Source organism: Cygnus olor, chromosome 28 (genome assembly GCF_009769625.2).
Source record: "Cygnus olor isolate bCygOlo1 chromosome 28, bCygOlo1.pri.v2, whole genome shotgun sequence".
NCBI classification, from domain to species: domain Eukaryota; kingdom Metazoa; phylum Chordata; class Aves; order Anseriformes; family Anatidae; genus Cygnus; species Cygnus olor.
In genome coordinates, this window is record NC_049196.1 from 2,337,844 (window position 1) to 2,356,281 (window position 18,438).

The 18,438-nt window shown below is 52.2% G+C and overlaps 2 protein-coding genes and 1 long non-coding RNA gene across 13 annotated transcripts; 2 read left to right on the forward strand and 1 right to left on the reverse strand.

The window, feature by feature from the left end:
• The first annotated feature begins 752 nt into the window (after positions 1–752).
• LOC121060955 (loricrin-like) lies at positions 753–7,848 on the forward strand. 11 transcript variants are annotated; one of them, XM_040539146.1, is made up of 6 exons: positions 753–831; positions 1,273–1,693; positions 2,006–2,164; positions 2,363–2,437; positions 6,713–7,438; positions 7,487–7,848. In XM_040539146.1, exons 2-6 carry the CDS (start codon positions 1,288–1,290, stop codon positions 7,594–7,596), a joined length of 1,476 nt encoding a protein of 491 aa, XP_040395080.1. In that variant the 5' UTR covers positions 753–831; positions 1,273–1,287; the 3' UTR covers positions 7,597–7,848. The 11 variants fall into 11 exon arrangements, with proteins under 11 accessions (XP_040395080.1, XP_040395083.1, XP_040395081.1 ...); XM_040539149.1 differs by having other exon boundaries at positions 2,363–2,413; XM_040539147.1 differs by lacking the exon at positions 2,363–2,437 and adding an exon at positions 2,165–2,301 and having other exon boundaries at positions 2,006–2,077; positions 6,691–7,438.
• LOC121060956 lies at positions 2,305–6,853 on the reverse strand. The gene is made up of 3 exons (XR_005814952.1): positions 6,718–6,853; positions 5,738–5,741; positions 2,305–2,414 (listed from the first exon to the last, which is right to left on the reverse strand). It is a non-coding gene; the product is annotated as an uncharacterized LOC121060956 (long non-coding RNA).
• Positions 7,849–9,427: 1,579 nt separating the features above from the next.
• On the forward strand, positions 9,428–11,246 carry LOC121060957 (loricrin-like). The gene is made up of 2 exons (XM_040539157.1): positions 9,428–9,542; positions 10,343–11,246. Exons 1-2 carry the CDS (start codon positions 9,519–9,521, stop codon positions 11,018–11,020), a joined length of 702 nt encoding a protein of 233 aa, XP_040395091.1. The 5' UTR covers positions 9,428–9,518; the 3' UTR covers positions 11,021–11,246.
• The last annotated feature ends 7,192 nt before the right edge of the window (positions 11,247–18,438 follow it).

The window sequence follows — 18,438 nt, forward strand, 5'->3', positions numbered from 1 at the left end:
GAGGTCCTGGGGAGCCGAGGTGACAGTGAGGTGTCCCTGTTGCTGTCCCAGCTTCAGCCCCCGCACCCAGCTCAGCCACCACACCCCAGGCTGGCACAGGAGTACCCCATCCCCTGCCTGCCCCATCCAGGGGATCCAGCCTGCACCAATCAGTGCCCAGAGCATCCAGCCTGTACCAATCAGGATGTGAGGAGTCCAGCCAGCTGCACCAATGGGCAGGCAGGGACTGGAGCCCGGACCCCCTGCCCAAGCACCTGGCTGGATGCCTTCACCCCTCCTGCAAGGGGCAGCGTCCCCTCCTGCAAGGGACATCACAGCGCAGGCAGGACAGGCGTGCTGGGGTAGTCCAGGCATGGGGAACCTTCTGCTCCCCTCTGCTGCCCCATGGCTGCAGTCCTACCCAGTGCAGCTCTCTCCTTTCCCTTGGGCATCTCCATAGCCCATCACGTACGATAAACACAGGGTCACTTCAGCTGCCACCCACCACCCCATCAGCCTCTCCCAGTGCGGGTGCGGGGCTCTAGCTGCAGCCCCATGGCCCCAGCCTTTGCCCTCAACCACGGGGTAGAGCTCACGCGACCAGACTATCCACGGCCAGACTTCAAGTAGCCTAGGAAGTGATGCACCGGAGAGGCATCGATCTGATTCGATGAGTCAGGACAAGTGGGTTGATGGAGAACAGTTTGTTTCATAAATACACCCATCGCCATTCCTCTGGATGCCTCACATCCCAATTAGGAAAACTAGAAACGGTATAAAAGTTGCTGAGTCTCCCAGGTGCTCCATTCGCTCAGCTTTGCTCTGCTCTCTGTGTTGCCAGAACAGGGAAGGGTAAGTCCATTTCTGCTGAAGGGAGCGATGCTACTCGGATATTTGTGCTTACAAAACAGAAATGTTTTGGTGAAGTATGCCTGATGGGTGGTGGCTTGAAGGTCAGGAAGGTTGCTTTGATGAATTTAAGTTTTTTTGTGGATATCAGCAGAAGCAGGATCATCCCATAATACTAGAAATAGTGTTCCAGGAGGATATAGATCCAGATGGAACATCTATGAGATAAAAGACTCTAAATGAATGGCTGATTAGCAATCTGGAGCTCTCCTGTCAGCAAAAGGCTTTACATGTGATTGGGATGGATGGATGACAAAGTACGTAAAGGAAAGGGCATTCGGTGACTCCAGAGGCTCTGCTTGAAGTAGCACACTGGTGCTGCTGCCTGGGGTCCGTGTGACAGCAGTGGCCTCCTTTGGGTAACAAGCATGCTCTTCCTTGCAGGGTCACTGCTCAAAGATGTGCTCCCGACAGAGCTCCGGAGGCTGCCATGAGACGTCCTCCCAGTCCGGGGGGTGCCACAGCGGGGGCTCGTGCTGCCACGGGGGCAGCTCCTCCAGCTACCAGGCGCAGGGCTCCTCTTGCTGCGGGGGTGGCAGCGGGGGCTCTGCCCAGGTCATTGTGAGCTCCGGCGGTGGAGGAGGGGGCTCCTGCTGCGGTGGGGGCTCCTCAGGCTACGGCATGGGAGGAGGATACAGCAGCGGTGGCTCTTCAGGATCAAAGAGCATTATTGGAGGTGGAGGCAGTGGAGGGTCCTCTGGGTGCTGCGGTGGTGGATCCAGCAGTGGTGGGTCATCAGGAGGCAAGATCATAATTGTAGGAGGTGGAAGCAGCAGCGGTGGATCCTCTGGATGCTGTGGTGGAGGCTCCTCTGGCTACGGCATGGGAGGAGGATACAGCAGCGGTGGCTCTTCAGGATCAAAGAGCATTATTGGAGGTGGAGGCAGTGGAGGGTCCTCTGGATGCTGCGGTGGAGGATCCAGCAGTGGTGGATCCTCAGGAGGCAAGATAATAATTGTTGGAGGTGGAAGCAGCAGCGGTGGATCCTCTGGATGCTGTGGTGGGGGCTCCTCAGGCTACAGCATGGGAGGAGGATATAGCAGTGGTAGCTCTTCAGGATCAAAGAGCATTATTACAGGTGGAGGCAGTGGAGGGTCCTCCGGATGCTGTGGTGGAGGCTCCTCTGGCTACGGCATGGGAGGAGGATACAGCAGCGGTGGCTCTTCAGGATCAAAGAGCATTATTGGAGGTGGAAGCAGTGGAGAGTCCTCTGGGTGCTGCGGTGGTGGATCCAGCAGTGGTGGATCATCAGGAGGCAAGATCATAGTTGTAGGAGGTGGGAGCAGTGGAGGGTCATCTGGATGCTGCGGTGGGAGCTCTTCTGGCTATGGCATGGGAGGAGGATACAGCAGCGGTGGCGCTTCAGGATCAAAGAGCATTATTGGAGGTGGAGGCAGTGGTGGTTCCTCTGGATGCTGCGGTGGAGGATCCAGCAGTGGTGGATCCTCAGGAGGCAAGATAATAATTGTTGGAGGTGGAAGCAGCAGCGGAGGATCCTCTGGGTGCTGCAGTGGGGGCTCCTCAGGCTACAGCATGGGAGGAGGATCCAGCAGCAGCAGTGGAGGATCTGGCCAGAAGATCATTGTGAGCTCTGGAGGTGGAGGAGGTGGCTCCTCAGGATGCTGCTGCAGTGGGGGCTCCAGCGGAGGCAGTGGCGGGTCCTCCCAGTCCATGCAGCAGAAATGCCCCATTGTCATTCCCAGCACCCAGGGCCATCAGACCAAGCAGGCCTGCCCCTGGCCCCCCAGCCACAAGTAACAGCCCTGGCAGCTCGGCGCTCAGCACCAACAGCCCTGCCTCTGTCTTACAAGCTTGCCCATTTCCTTCCAGCGTGTCCTCATCTCTTCTCTTCCCCTCATGCACCATCGCTGTGCTGTGAACTCCCAGAAGACTTCTGTCACCCTTCATTGTAATGTGAAATAAAAAAAATACTGCATATAAAAAGAACTGTTTTTGCAACGTTGCTTTTATCCTTTGTCAGTTCCCTGTCTGCTTTCAGATAGTGAATAATGCATCAAACACATTCAGCTGAGGTCTGCCTGCAGTGCCGGAGCAGATGCGTATTAACAGGTCTTGCTTGAGAGAGATCTTGTTGCTTAAGGAGAGTTTGGTGTCTGTCTTGCTAATAGTGCCCACCAAGGCTGTAACTTAACCTGGGGAAGAGCTCCATCTCCATGTCCCCTTCCCAGATGAGGAAGCCAAGCACAAGCTCTGGGTTTTGCTGCTGGGATTTCAGTGCAGGCAGCAGCATCCTTTGGAAAGACTCAGCCAGGTTATTATGTTCTCCATTTCTCAAGTTTTATCACAAGGAAACCACACATTTTGGTAGGCAACATACAGCAACATTTGTGCTAAAGTCAGTAGCAAGGCATCTTCGGAATAGATGTCATTCGGTCTCATGTTCAGTAAATTTTATGCTAAAGGTTTCTGTGTCCATCTCCCACACACAGCTGATAGGCAGGTAACAACGTTAGGAATGTAAGGGTAATTTTCCAGAGGTGATCATCGGCCATGCAAATGCTTGAAGGGCCACAACTTATCAGATTGTGTGTGTGCAGAAAAACTGGAGCGCTCCCCTTATGCCAGTGGTATCTTCATTGTGGCTAGTGCCATCCAAGTCAGCATTGCCGTGCATGAAGAAAGCAGCTGGGGAAATGGACAGCGGGACCTGGCCAAGGTTCTTCTCTCTCTCCACCAACGCACACCAAGGCACCATCCCTTGAGGTGTTTGCAGTGCCACGACTGAGGGATAACAAAACCTGTCTGCCTGTCCTGAGCACAACGAGTCCACTGCACAGAAAAGGACCCAGACACTGCATGTGGTGGTTTTACCTTGCTGGGCAGCTGAACTCCGCCACAACCACTCTCTCACTCCCCCTCCTCGGAAGAGGAGTGGAAGAAGAAAAGGAGAGAATTCATGGGTTGAGATAAGGATAATTTAATTAAAGGGAAAATAATTATTAAGGGAAATTATTATTAATTAAATAATTTAACTAAGAGAAAGGAGAAAAGGGAAAAATAAATAAATAAATAAATAAACAAGCAAAGGCCGTGTGGAAGTGCAGAGGAAAGAAATTACTCTCTGCTTCCCACCAACGAGCGATGCTTGACCACGTCCTTGAAGCAGAGGCTGAATGCACGTAGCCGTTGTTCAGGAGGATAGACATTTTCACAACGAGAGCCCACCCCTCCCCTCTTCTTCCTTTTTCCACCTTTTATTGCTGAGTGTGACACCATATGGTTTGGAATATCCCTTTGGTTGGTTTAGGTCAGCTGCCCTGGTGATGTTCCTTCCTCCCCTCTTGCCCACCCCCAGCCTGCTGGCTCTGGTGGGGTTGGAGGAGTCCTGATGCTGTGCCAGCACTGCTCAGCAGCAGACACAACACTGGTGTGATACCAGTGCTGTTCTAGCTACACGTGCAGAGCACAGCACTGTATGGGCTGCTGCAGGGAAAGTTAACTCCGTCCCAGCCAGACCCAGACACTGCAGAGCAGTGTGGCCCAAATTTGGGTCAGTCTCCCCATGAAACCTTTTGCATTCCACCTGGCCTTTACCCAACATATGTATCATAACAGCTCTTTAACCAGGGGGGTTTGATGGGCACCCCTCCCACAGCAGTGGTTCCAGCCACACTCTTCCTCCACGTAGGCTGAGTAGCACGTGTGCACGTGTCACAGGCTCCATATTTCCAGCCCTTGCACGGGGTCTGCGTGCACACAGGTGGCGCGGTGCTTGCAGGAGCACTTCTTGCCACCCCTGCCAAAAGCCTCCACAGCTTTCCCTCGTAGCCTGGGTCCTGATGAGCCACAAATCCTGGGTGCCCCTCTGTGCAAGTCCCTACAAGTTAAATCCAGGGATCAAGGTGTTGTGATGCTCCATAGCATGACACCCACACTTCACGGCTGAGAGCCAAAGTTGCTGTGAGACCTTAGCTTTCCCTTTGGTGACTGAAGCAGGGCTTAAGCTACTGGAGGGAGTCCAAAGCAAAACACAAGAAGCCCCCTGCATCCCCTCGCCTGGAGACGAGGCTGATGGTCCTGTCCCTATGCCACGGGAGCTGCATGTGTGCCCAAAACTATGTTCATCGTGAAAGGGCTGGGCAACCTGTTGCCACCGTCATGCATCCTCTCAGATAAAACCACCCAATTATACCTTCCTCTACTCCGTCTCTGTCAGGGTGGATGCTGTTGTCAGCCTCCAAGCATGCATGACGCAGTGGAAGGATGAAGGTGCTACAAAGCACAGCAGCCCGCGCTGCAGTTTCCGTGCTGACAAAGTGTCATTCTCCAGAAAGGCACATTTCACAGCAAAACACACAGATGTCCCCCTAACCTCAGCTGCAGGGGGGCTGGCCAGCAAAGCAGCACCTCCAGAAGATCACCTGAGACAGAGGAAACGCTCAATGTGCTGTGCATTTCCAAGGGTAGGGTCTTGATGGCCTTCAAATGAGCTTTTGCAGATGGAAATATTTCAAGACGTTACTGGCCCTGATCACTCAGCCCAGTGATCAGGGCACCTGGGAAGCCGGAGCTGAGCACAGACCTCCCCCAGGTCCCTTGGGACTCTGCTCCGGCGCATCCTTTGCCCTCGTCCTTCCACCTAGCCCTGCCTTGCTGCAGGCTCCATCCCTCAGCATCCACTCTGCCTCCACTCTCTGCTGAGCACCCAAGAGGCTGCAGCCAAGGGGAAAGGGAGTGGGGAGCCCCCTGTCAGTCCTGGGGGTCAGACCCCCAGGAGATATTGACCCCCAACATTTCAGAGCAAGGCTCCCGGAAGTTAATCATTAAGTAAAAATAGCAACTACGGTTCAAAACGTAATTGGTACACCATTGATCGCCTCTGTATCACCTATCTGCAGCAAGTGAGTCAAAGGAGGCAGGTGAAGCCAGGCTCAGTAAATAAATCTATCAGCATTCCTTAGGGTGTCTCACTTCCCTTAAGAGCCCCGTTGGTTCGATATAAAAGCTAACGTATCCGACGGCTCCTCACTCGCCTACCTCCGAGCCTTGCACACGTTTCCAGCTGCACGGAAGGTAAGCCCCTTGACACGGGAACTTTCCCAATCCTTTCTCAGAGAGGTCGCTCTACCCGCAGTCTTGGAGCACATTTTGAACAGGGGAACCGTGCCAGCTCAACTTCAATTCTCCAAAACCTTTGCGGTGTGCCTGCAGGACTGCCTCCCTTACAGAAGGGGCTGTACCTGGCACCCTCAGGGTACACAGCCATGGCTGGGTTTTTGATAACCGTGGGTTTTAGCAGCCTGTAAATCCAGAAGGATTTCCAGTGGGACTAAGCTTTTCACAGACTGCTGGGTCTGAGCTTGTCCGAGCAAGCACGCAAATCTCTGGGGATGTTCTCCATGTTCCTGCGTGCGGCGTTTTTCTGTACATGGTGTAATCAGAGGGACAGACCATGGGTGGTTCTCAGTGCAGGTCTTCCCTGCTGTCTCTCAAGGGAGAGGGGCTTTATGAAGCTGACATTGCAGTAGGACTGGAGAAGATGGGGCAGATGGGATAATGCAAGAATTTGGGTTTGCCATGATACCTCAGCAGCATCCCTGAGGGGCTCCTGAATAACAGCTCTCTTCCTTGCAGGGTCGCTGCTCAAAGATGTGCTCCCGACAGAGCTCCGGAGGCTGCCATGAGACGTCCTCCCAGTCCGGGGGGTGCCACAGCGGGGGCTCGTGCTGCCACGGGGGCAGCTCCTCCAGCTACCAGGCGCAGGGCTCCTCTTGCTGCGGGGGTGGCAGCGGGGGCTCTGCCCAGGTCATTGTGAGCTCCGGCGGTGGAGGAGGGGGCTCCTGCTGCGGTGGGGGCTCCTCAGGCTACGGCATGGGAGGAGGATACAGCAGCGGTGGCTCTTCAGGATCAAAGAGCATTATTGGAGGTGGAGGCAGTGGAGGGTCCTCTGGGTGCTGCGGTGGTGGATCCAGCAGTGGTGGGTCATCAGGAGGCAAGATCATAATTGTAGGAGGTGGAAGCAGCAGCGGTGGATCCTCTGGATGCTGTGGTGGAGGCTCCTCTGGCTACGGCATGGGAGGAGGATACAGCAGCGGTGGCTCTTCAGGATCAAAGAGCATTATTGGAGGTGGAGGCAGTGGAGGGTCCTCTGGGTGCTGCGGTGGTGGATCCAGCAGTGGTGGGTCATCAGGAGGCAAGATCATAATTGTAGGAGGTGGAAGCAGCAGTGGAGGATCCTCTGGGTGCTGCAGTGGGGGCTCCTCAGGCTACAGCATGGGAGGAGGATACAGCAGCAGTGGCTCTTCAGGATCAAAGAGCATTATTGGAGGTGGAGGCAGTGGTGGTTCCTCTGGATGCTGCGGTGGAGGATCCAGCAGTGGTGGATCCTCAGGAGGCAAGATAATAATTGTTGGAGGTGGAAGCAGCAGCGGTGGATCCTCTGGATGCTGTGGTGGGGGCTCCTCAGGCTACAGCATGGGAGGAGGATCCAGCAGCAGCAGTGGAGGATCTGGCCAGAAGATCATTGTGAGCTCTGGAGGTGGAGGAGGTGGCTCCTCAGGATGCTGCTGCAGTGGGGGCTCTGGCAGTGGCGGTGGCAGTTCCTCAGGCCACACAATCATCATCGGCTCCAGCGGAGGCAGTGGCGGGTCCTCCCAGTCCATGCAGCAGAAATGCCCCATTGTCATTCCCAGCACCCAGGGCCATCAGACCAAGCAGGCCTGCCCCTGGCCCCCCAGCCACAAGTAACAGCCCTGGCAGCTCGGAGCTCAGCACCAACAGCCCTGCCTCTGCCATGGCACCGCTTTCCCTCCCAGGCCTGGCTGTTTTCCAGCTTCCTCTCAGCGTGTCCTCTTCTCCTCTCATCCCTTGGTGCCGCCTCCCCATGCCATGAACTCCAGGATCATCAGCCTTTTGCCCTGCTGCTGGTGTTGGGACGTCTTTGATCAGACACTTCTGCTTTTTCAAACAGCTAATAAATGTAATCATATCGCAAAGCATGCTTAGTTTGCAGTTTCTTTTTTCTCATATTCTCAACCAGCTCCTCATTTTCTTTGCAGCTAGGATAATATCTGAGGAGTCGTATGCCTCCTCTCTGTGGAGGAGATGGTCGGTTCAGCAGTGCTTTGCCACAAAGTGAGCACTAAAGCCACCCAGCTCACAGCCCAGGAGTCTGTTGCACCTTTCGTTTCCCCGGGCTCCAAAACAGAGCAACTGCACTGCCTAAAACACCAATCATGCACATCTCCCAGTGTCCCTGCAACACCTCTGTAGGGTGCTTCCCCCTCACAGCCATCCCAGCCCCTAGGCTCCCCTAGGACTGCAGCATGTGAGGATGCACCCGGAGCAATGCAGAGCTGTGGGAGGATGCGGCTGAGCTCCTCAGGCTTGCTCCTGAAGTTCAAACACCAGTGGTGAACCATGCTAGCAGCTGTCACCACCCGGAGTGACTGATAACGCCATGCCGATGTCCATGTCCTTGCTCTTCCCCATTGCTCCCAAAGCTTGGAGGGGCTCTGTGCAGAGGTGAGCCTCTTTGCTGGCTGAGCCAGCCCTGGGCCAGGCAGAAGGAAATAAAGCCAGCAGCACATCCCTTAGGCCGCTGAACACACCACAGCACGCCTCCAGGCCTTAATCCCTCCTTACCCAAGCTCTGGAAACCTGCTACTAAATGCAACACCGAGGACAGCAGCACCACCCCTTCGCTCTGCTTACTGCCCGACAGATGTGGCCTTGAGCCAAAGCTGGGACTCAGCGTTCCTAGGGGAAAATAGCTTGGGGGTGAGCAGACCCAGTCCTGCCAGCAAGAGCCGAGCTGGGGCACCAAGGGTCAGGCGGCACCACCAGCACAGCCCCTGCGCAGCCCCCTGAGGCCAGATGGGGCAGCCTCCCTGGAGGCCCCGGTACTCGGTGGTCTTCCCAAGCCAGAGGAAGGGCACAGCAGGGGTGAATGCAGAAGGAAGGCACCTGGCAGGTTACTCCTTCATTTGAAGGGTAATCCTGCCACAGAGGATTTAAGTGTTAGGACATTTACACCTTTGCAATTCTCTCCAGGGTCCCTAAGCTTTCCCAGAGCATCTGTAGCATCCTCACCAAATACCCAAGCTGGGCGCTTTGCTTTGGACAAGCTCCTGGTTCAGAAAATTCCCCTACAGAACCACCAGTGAGATGTTGGATGGTGCTGGGTGCAGCCCTGGATGAAAGCATTCCCATGCCTTCCCCTCTCCAAGTACCCTTTTATCACATCCACCCTGGCAGCGATGCTGAAGCTGGACCCAGGCACCACCACCCTCTGCCCCACGGTCACCAAGTTCTCATTCTCAGCATTTCCCTGCACCCACGCTGCCACCCACCTCCCCCAGTGTTTCTGCCTTGCTGGGGACAGGAGCCGTTCTCCTCGCTTGGGGCAAGAGCACAGGAATAGGGTCATTAAGCAGAAAATAGGATCATTAGGCAGAAGTAGCAATTACCGCCGCATGCAGCACAGTGAGCAGCGCGAGGGAAAGATATTGATCAGTTGTCATGAGTCAAAGCAAACACTGAAATCAGTGTTTGATTGGTAAATAAATCCTTGCCATTCCTTAGGGTGTCTCACTTCCCATATATGCTAAATGCCATATAAAAGTTCCTGTGTGTTAAAGCTCCTCATTCAGTCAACCTTAATCTTCTAAATGTGTTTCCAATGGCTGACGAGGGTAAGTCTGCTTTTTCTTCATCTTTATGATTGCATATTCATGGGAGATAGATAGCTCCATTTGAGATCTCGACCCATGCTGCCTGAGCACCCCTAGCAAAGTTCTTGGTGTCTGTATGGTTTCTTCCTATGGCACAGGCTTTATTACACTCTCCCTTGGACCACTGGGAAGCAAAGTAAAGTCAGGTCACTGGACTGAGAGCTCGAGCAGGCTGAAAACCCAGCTGAGTCTCTAGCGGGATCAGCACAGGGTAACTGGCAGAGTCTTCGCAGCTTTCAACATGTTTGAGAGATATTTTTTGTATTATTTAATAACAAGCCTACGTTGTGCTTCCTAGTGGTTACATAGGAAGTCTCCCATGGCTGGGCTGCTCGCCTTATCTAAAGCCCCCTGGGGACACTACGCAACGGCTGCAAAAATACAGACAGCAACGTCGCCTCACATGGAAATCTTGATCCCCTGCTCTTGCAGCACTTTATAAACAGAAGCAAAGATAATCCATGCTGTCTTTCCAGCTCATCATGAAGATGAATGGGGGGAACCGTAGTGGTTATTAGATGTTAAAAGAATATATTTCAGATTCTGATTCTCCAGAAAGACAGCCTAGAGTTTAGAAACAGAAAAGCTATCCCAGCAAAAGTCAAAATGCTCTTGTATTTGAAGATCAGCTGAGCAGTGTCCTGGCACTGCCCCAGGCCCTGGAAACACCTTTCTGACCACACCGCCTGCAGTCTCCCTGCTGCCAGGGTGCAAACCTGAAGCAAAATGAGGCAGTGAAGTTTTTCTTTTTCCTCTTTCAGATTTTTCACTGTCTCCGAGGGAGATGCTCCCGCCAGAACAGGGGCTACAATAATGACGTCCCCTCGCACTACGGAGGATGCCACGGGTGCTCCTCGAGCATTGAGGGACGGGGATCCTTCTTCTTTGGCGGGGACGGCTCCGTCACCTGCAGCCGAGAAGCTTCACCCTGCCCAGCCATGCCAGCATCCTCCACCTGCAGCGTTGCAGCAGGGTACAGCTGTGGCGGGGACGGGGCTGTTATCATAAGCAGTGGTGACAGCGGGGGGACTTCCGGCTGGAGCTCCGCAGGGGGGACAGTCCCAGCCTACAGCACCCGGCGGGGAGCGGGATACGGCATCGAGGACACGGGACGGAGAATGGTTGGCAGCTCAGGGGGTGGTGGAGGATCCAGCTGCTACACTGGGAATTTGGGCATCGGTGCGGGAAGAGGCTCCAGCTATGGAGGCAATGCATGCCACAGAGAAAAGGCTTTAACCACGGGTGGGAGCAGCGGGGAATCGGGGTTCTCTAGCGGAGCATCGGGCTATGGCAGCAGGGAATTCTCCAGCCCAGAGCTAAGCTCTGGAGGTGCTGGGTCCTCCCAGGCCATGCAGCAGAAGTGCCCCGTGGTCATTCCCGACATTGAGACCCAACAGAGCAAGCAGAGCTGCCACTGGCCCCCCAGCCAGAAGAAATGAAGGACCCAGCAGCCACCCCTGCTCACGCAGACATGCCCTGGATGTGCCACGCTGAGGCTTTTCCAATGGACTGGGAGCTTTGAATTCCTCGCGTCAGGCTGCGCTTGTAATGCTGTTGGGAGCACCGCTGGGAAAAGGGCTTCATGCTTTGGTGGTGGGAAAAGATTCCTTCCTCCATCTGCTTTTTTGCATGGGTTGGGAAATAAAACCTCATTGTCTGTGGGAACTTCAGTATCAGGATGGTTTCTTTAATTTCTGGCTCCTTCATTCAAAGCACAGGCAGATACCCAAACAGTCTACTTGAAGATTTACTTTCCCCTACATATGACATATGTTTTACAACTAGACCTAAATGTAATTTAACTTTAGTACAAGCAAAATGCACAGCTTTCACCAGCAGAAGAAGCTGCTCCATTTGGCTCTTGCAGATGCTGGAGCTCCCCCCGATGCTTTCCCCACCAAGTGGAACTGCTCTGCCCTGCTGAGCCTCGGCAGGGGAGCGCAGGCCAGACCCTCCAAGCTACGTTAAGCAGATATGCAAAATGCCCAGGTGATTTCCACCTGATTATTATTTACAGCGTGACCTTGGGAGTGCAAGGCTGTTTACTTGGAAACAATTACATGGCAGGCTCCCATCCCAGCGAGATTGCAAGAGATGTCGTAAGCTGGAGCACGTAAACGTTTGCTTGCACCAGCAGCATGAGGCAACTCAAGCTGGTTTCCTTCCTCGCAGCAACCTGCTTCATGACATTTTTTGATAGGATCAGGCCCTAAATTACGTGGAGGTAGAAGATGGTTCCTCTGTGCTGATGGGGCAGTGCAGGGGAGGCTCGAGTGCCAGGTTCTGCTTGTGACTTGGTATTTGCCAAAAGTTACGAGTTTCAGGATTGTTCTCGGGGTTTTTGGACTTCTCCACATCTTGGTAATAGAGGAAAAAACACCCGTAGATCCATGCTCACTTAAATTTACAATTCCACTGTAAAATATTTTTACCATTGCTTCTTTCACTCACCTGGGAGGATTTTAAACCTTTTGCCTCCATAAATAACCAGAAAACTTTGCCCTGATGTTCGTAAAACACCACGCCTTAGAAAAACCCAAATCCCCTGAGCTCCAGCCCTGCGTTCAGTGCCATGACAGGTATCTTCTTGCTGCAAAATGTTGTAAGACTGGAGACCTGTAGTGCAGGGAACATTACACAACATTTTGTCACCAGCCATAATAAATTCCATTCTAAAATTAGTCAGCCTTATCATTTATTTGCATCTACTTATATTTCTAAAATCTACCTCTTCATTATTGATTTCTATTATTTTCCCTGCTTCATCTGGTAGGATCAAAGGTAGTGAAGAACTCAGAAAGCTCAAACAACTTCTGAGAGACTTCCGGAAGACACAGTAAAACCTGGAGTAATCAAAACCTTTTTGGCTATTCAACTAACTGACAAAAATAAAAAACAAAAATCCAATAGCACCACCCCCCAAAAATGAAATAATTGAAATGTAGACCTGTTATTCACTGTCCCACCCAGCTCGTTCTTAGAGGCTCATCTCAACAAACACAGCATGAGCTTAGGCGCTAACCAGGCTAGATGATATAATAATAAAGTAGACCCAGCAGAGGAGGATGCTTTTGCACCCAGAGTTTGAGCACAATGCTGCCGGGCCTGGGGCTGCATCTCTGTGGATCCCTGCATCCCTGGGGCTGCTGCGCTTTGCATGCCAACATGCGGGGCTTATCCCTCCAGCATGAAGCTGGGTGATGCAGAGGCTGGGTGAAAGAGCAGGCACGCACACTCGTGCGTTTGCACTTGCACGTTTCCTCCCCGCTCTAATCACAATGAGGGAAGAGAGATTTGCTTTTCCTGGCTACAGGTCCGCAATAGCGTCCCTGAGCGTGTTGGTGCCTGCCAAAGCCCCTCTGCTTCTGTTTGTAAACAGGCATGGCAAACGGTAAACATGGATCTGGCATCTTGATGAAAGCCATGGACTGATGCCTCTGGATAGAAACTAAAGAAATTGCTTTAGAGATAGCATGTGGGAGGCAGCCCTCTGCTTCAGAAGCTCCGTCAATCTCTGCCCACCAAAACCTCACGACTCCTGCGTCTGCAGAAGGAGCTAAGATGCAAAACAAGCAAAAACACTGAGCGAGCACTGCAGGAATGGCACAGTCTAATGGGAGGGAAAAGGAGAAATCAGGGCTGTTGCAGCTCAGCCCTGGGCCAGGAGCTGAGTAAGTGTCTGTGACATACAAAGCGGTGGTTGCACAGACGATTGCAGCGGAGCCGGGCATGCAGCAGCCCGCTGCTTTGCACCACGGGGGGAGCTCGAGCCGGGCATCGGGTGCAGGGTCATGGTCCCTGCCCTCAGTTCTTTCCTCACAGCTTACTCACGAGCAAGGTTTGCCCCATCGGCAGCTGTAGGTGTGTGTTTCCTGTCACAGACAGGGGCCACTTCAGGTAGAGGTGACAAAAAAAAAATTTAAATGTTCGAAAAAAGGTCATTTTAAAAGAGCGATTCTCTTTGATGTTTTTCAGCATTGGCCAGGAAAAATGTCGGCAATGAATATTAGTGGTAAGTGTGTCAATGCCAGTGAAATGGCTATAAACATCAGACGTGAGGGGAGGAAGACAAGTAGAGAAACCACACGGCATGTTGGGGGAATTCACAGGTACAAGCCAAGGCTTCCAAAAGTGGCCAGCATTTTTTCTGCCTGGCTCTGACAGGGCACTTCCCAGTTGTAGATCTCAGTGCACTCCCTGTGCCCCCATCTTCATTAACCATGTTTTATTGCTACAGAAAATGACACTGGCTGAGAGAGAGGGGGTCAAGAGGGGACCCTTGGCTGCTGACCCACACCGCTTGCTGGCACCTCCAGATGTCGTATGGGTGAAGGCACCTTTAGAGATGCTTATAGAGGATGTGTGGTGGGGACTTTCTAATAGCTTGCCATTACTTGTGGCTGGATAGTGGTGGCTCTTGTCCACCATGCACGACCCTGCCAAGAGAGCTGAGAGGCACCACGGCAAGGTGTTGTGACCTCTCCTCCCCGCCAGACTTAGGGCGAGAGGTTTCAGCAGGGCAGAAACCCAAAAAACACCACCTTTGCCACCCGTTTTGCAATATAAAACTCATCCGGGCATGATGGTGAGACAGCCAAGCCACCCACACGGTTTTCACTCTTCATGCATTACAACCCGTGTGGGGCAGGGTGGCAATTAAAGCTGTGTAACACAAGGAAGACAATCTACCATATGACAAGTCAATCAAAGGAACCAGGTTGAATAAGCTTTTGAAGGTGGTGGATAATTAGGGGTGGGGCTGTTTTGTAAATACGTTGGTCATTTTTCCCCAGGGGTTATTGCATTTTCAGGAAGAGAGCTAGGAACCATATAAAAGTTCTCGGATGGGAGAGCAGCTCATTCACTCAGATCCACTCTCTCTTCGCAGACTTCCCAGCCAAGGTAAGTTGTTGCTGCATGGCTAACATTGCATTCCCAGGAAAATCTGCTGAAATTAGATGAGCTATGCTCTTACAGAGAGGGCTCAGTCTGCAGGTGCTGGGATTATGGGCAGCCAAGTTCTGCCTCCCTGGTGGGGGCAATTTGCTCCATCAAAACTGGTCTCCAGACTGCCGATGCTAAGAAGCAGAAATATCAGGTGTGAATGTATTTGGGTTGCTTCAGTGCTCATGATTTCTGGTATTTGAAGGAGAAACTGAAAATAAAAGAGTAAAGGGGATATGGGAATGAATGAGAGATGGCAGGCTGATTTTTCAGAAGAAACCTTCAGGTTCAGCCGGGGACTCTAATTGCTCTTACAAGCCTGATTCCTTTACCTAACTGTTCTAGAATATGTAAATCTTCAGGAGCTGTAGGTATTAAGCTGTCCTTAAAGACATTTAGGAAATAACTGAGAAGGCAGATTTAACCTAGGAGAGGAAGTAGCCTGAAGAGCCTCTGGATCTTCTGAACTGCTGAAACCTCAGCTCCAGGGGCTTGGTCCCTCTGAAGGGGGTCAGATGTGCCCACGGGATATTCCTCATGCCCTAGGAAGTCAGGCAGCAATGAGCTGTGGGTGTGCAGGGAAGAGAGGGTGAGGAGGGCAGAAGGAGGGAGGAAGGCACAGGAGTTTCTTCATTTTGGGAAACTGGCTTTGAAAGTGTATTTTGCTGCTGCTCCAATACCAGCAGTCCCAGCTGCAAATTCACTGACTGTGCCCAGGAGCCCCATTTTTCAGACCCCTGTGCCCCAGCATAGACTGACAGCGGGCAGCGCATCCGCTCCTCCCTTGCACAGCTTCTCCCAGGACATCTTGCACGAGTGGGATGCAGCAAGGGAGAGCAGGGAAATGGAATGTGGAGCCGGGCAGAAATGGAGACTGGGGCCGTGGTGAGGGCATTTTTCTGGTGCCAGTGATGTGGGAACGAAGCCCCAAGGTGGGGAAGCAGGATGAGTGGGTGGGCAAACCTTGCAGAGCCTCAGCAAGATCATAAACACACCGAGGAAATCTGAATGCGAAGCAGGGCGTGGAAAGCTTTGTGCATCTAACTACGAGTGTTTTCTCCTCCCTAGGCTCCCCGCACCGATCAAAAAATGTGCTCCCGTGGAGACAGAGGCTGCCACAGCAACGAGAGCTCCTCCTGCCACAGCGGCAGCTCCTCCTGCCACGGCTCCGAGGAGGTCGTCTGCCACGAAGTGAGCGCCGTGCAGGATGTGACGCCAGTGGTGGTCCTGCAGCCCCAGGGCCCCGTGGTCACTGTGCCCGGGCAGGGGCCGGTGGCACCTGTCCCCTGCCAGCAGCAGCAGCAGCAGATCAAGCAGCCAGTGCAGTGGCCCCCGCAGCAACAGAAGTGAAGGGCCGAGGATGCAGCAACGGTCAGCCGGCTGCAGGGCTGTGCTCGCCCCTCGCCTCCGCAGGGTGCAGCCCTGAGCTTGGGCAGGTCTCGCCCCTTCCCTCCAGCGCAATGTGCCTCTCCTGCTCCTGCGACGTGGTGTTAGCACGTCCGAAATGTGATTTGCCCTCTCGCGAGCAAGTATTTGAATCCATTCATTTCCTGCTTCTGTCTCCAGTAGCAAAGATGTGATATTAAAACCTAAAGCTCACAAAACTTGCTGGTGTCCTGGTGTGTTTCCAACATTACCGCTTTTAGCATCATTTCCAAGCTCACCTTTATGAATGAGAGCTGCCTTTCACAGCCTGCAGACAGCTCCCCCCCCTTCCCGCAGCACCCCCCAGGCAGCAGCGATGTGCTACAGCTCCGGTCCCCAAACCTTCAGCACCTGCCAGGCAGATCCAGGCACTGGGTTGGGCAAAGCTGTCTGGGGCTGGAGGTTAAGGTCACCCTGGGATCTGTGATGCCAGGCCCTGCGGCTCAGACTCTTGGCAAGTTTTGAAAGAGCAAAGCCTAAAAGCAAAGCCTCAGATTTGCAATACCAAGTCCTCCGTACATGGCTGCCGAGCACAAAAGCAGACTCCATCTAGGAAGCCTGAAAGTCGCTGATGACCATAAACAAAAGGGCATAAGGAGAGGGAGGACCCCATTATACTTAATCTTCCTTCCAATCTATTCTAGATATGGAACATGGGGTTAGACAGATATTTTGTGCAAGGTAACTTTACCTTCATTGAAAATGCCAGCAAGGGCCCATATTGTCTAGATGAAATATTGGTTAATGGAAAAAAAAAAAATACTGGGGGGGAGGGAGGAATAAAAAAGAAAAAAAAAAAGAAAAAAAAAGAAAAAAAAAGAAAAAAAAAACTTCTTCTCAGCAGAAACCAGAAAAGTGCTGAGCTTTCCTAGCAGATGTAGAAGAAAAAATAAATAAATAAAAGAATATCAAATGGAGAGATGTCCTTAAAAATCAGCAGCTGTGTTTCCTATTGCACTATCCCCAGCATGCACCAGCACAGAGGCAGATTGCTGCCGAAATTCATGCCTCTGTGGGATGAGAGCAGTATGGTGTGTAATGCACTAGATATTTAATTAGCAAAGGGTTTGCACTGAGTCTTTGAAAGAAACAAGAAACTTATTATTAGCAGTTGTTTTATTATAACTGTTAATTAAAATAATGAGGCACATGGTTCCCGTATATGAGGGACATGATTGCAGATGGAAGGGTCAGAGACGTGCAGCCCTGGACTGGCAGGAGGTCATTGCGTGGTGCCACCAACTGTCCCCATCCTCCAGCCACCAGGTACCTGTCTCCCCATGCCAAACCTACCCTACAGCACGCAGGACGTGGAAACCAAACCAGACAGGAGGGTCTGGGCTGGGCCAGGGCCTAACTGAAAGCCTTTGAGGGAAGGGGAGATAAAATCTCCTATCGTAGTTCTTTTAAAGCAGTCCAAGTTCTCACCTACGTGCCCGACTAAGCTGCAGTGCTGCAGGTTGTGTCATTCGTTTAGGGAAGAGCCCAAGGAACAGAGACAGCAAATCTCACCTTAGCTGCAGTTTTATTATCTCAGCTCACATGCTGGGAAGAGGAGCCAGAAAGCAGATTGCGTAAATTCAACAAGAAATTGTCCTCACCTCCCTCCTGCTGCAATGGCACCTGTGCCAAGAGCAACCTCCACAGGGGACATTTTCTGGACATGGGCTTGAGCCATCCAGCAGAAAAAAGGGGACAAGAAATGGGTTGCAACAAGCATGTTAAACCCAAGGCAAACATCAGAACAGGGAGAGGTGAGGAGGAGTGACCCCAGACCACGTTTCTCAGCATGAACCACAGCTATGGGATCCCATGGAGCTCGTGGCTGCCTCCAGCTGCATGCCCAGCCATGAGCCCACCACCTCCTACCAGGTTGAGTTCAAACTGACGAAGGACGCCCCCCAGGGGAGCACACCATTTCAGGCCCTGGGTACTCCTGCTGGAAAGGTCACCTGGTGCTGGATGCAAGGAAATCTCTTTCCACACCATTTTTTTCTCTACTACACTTAGAGATAAGCAGGGCTAACCAGGGATAGAGGGCTTTCCTACAGTAAACTGGGACTTCTTTTTGTCCTTGTTTTATCTTTGTCTATGTGATGCTATCTTCTGGATGACATATTAGACACTATATAAGAGCTTAGTCCAAAAACCTCTTTATTAACATTTTTAATAATTAAACGTGATTCATCAGTGGGAAAAAAAAAAAAAAAAAAAAAAAAAAAAAAAAAAAAAAACAAGGAATATTCCTTATAAAGTATCTCTCACCTGAACTATTTAGAGTAAACAAATTGTTTAGATTTAGGCAGAGCCAAGTCAAGACGTAGCGGGTAAAAACAGAGCTACAATCTATAAATAACGTTCCATAAATGATCCAGATCATCAGTCTAATCACATACCTTACTCAACAGGGGTACGGTAGGAGAGGTAAAGCCAAGCTGAAAGGAAGGGGCTGAAAGAGGAGACCTTTATAGAGGCTGGAGTGGTGAGG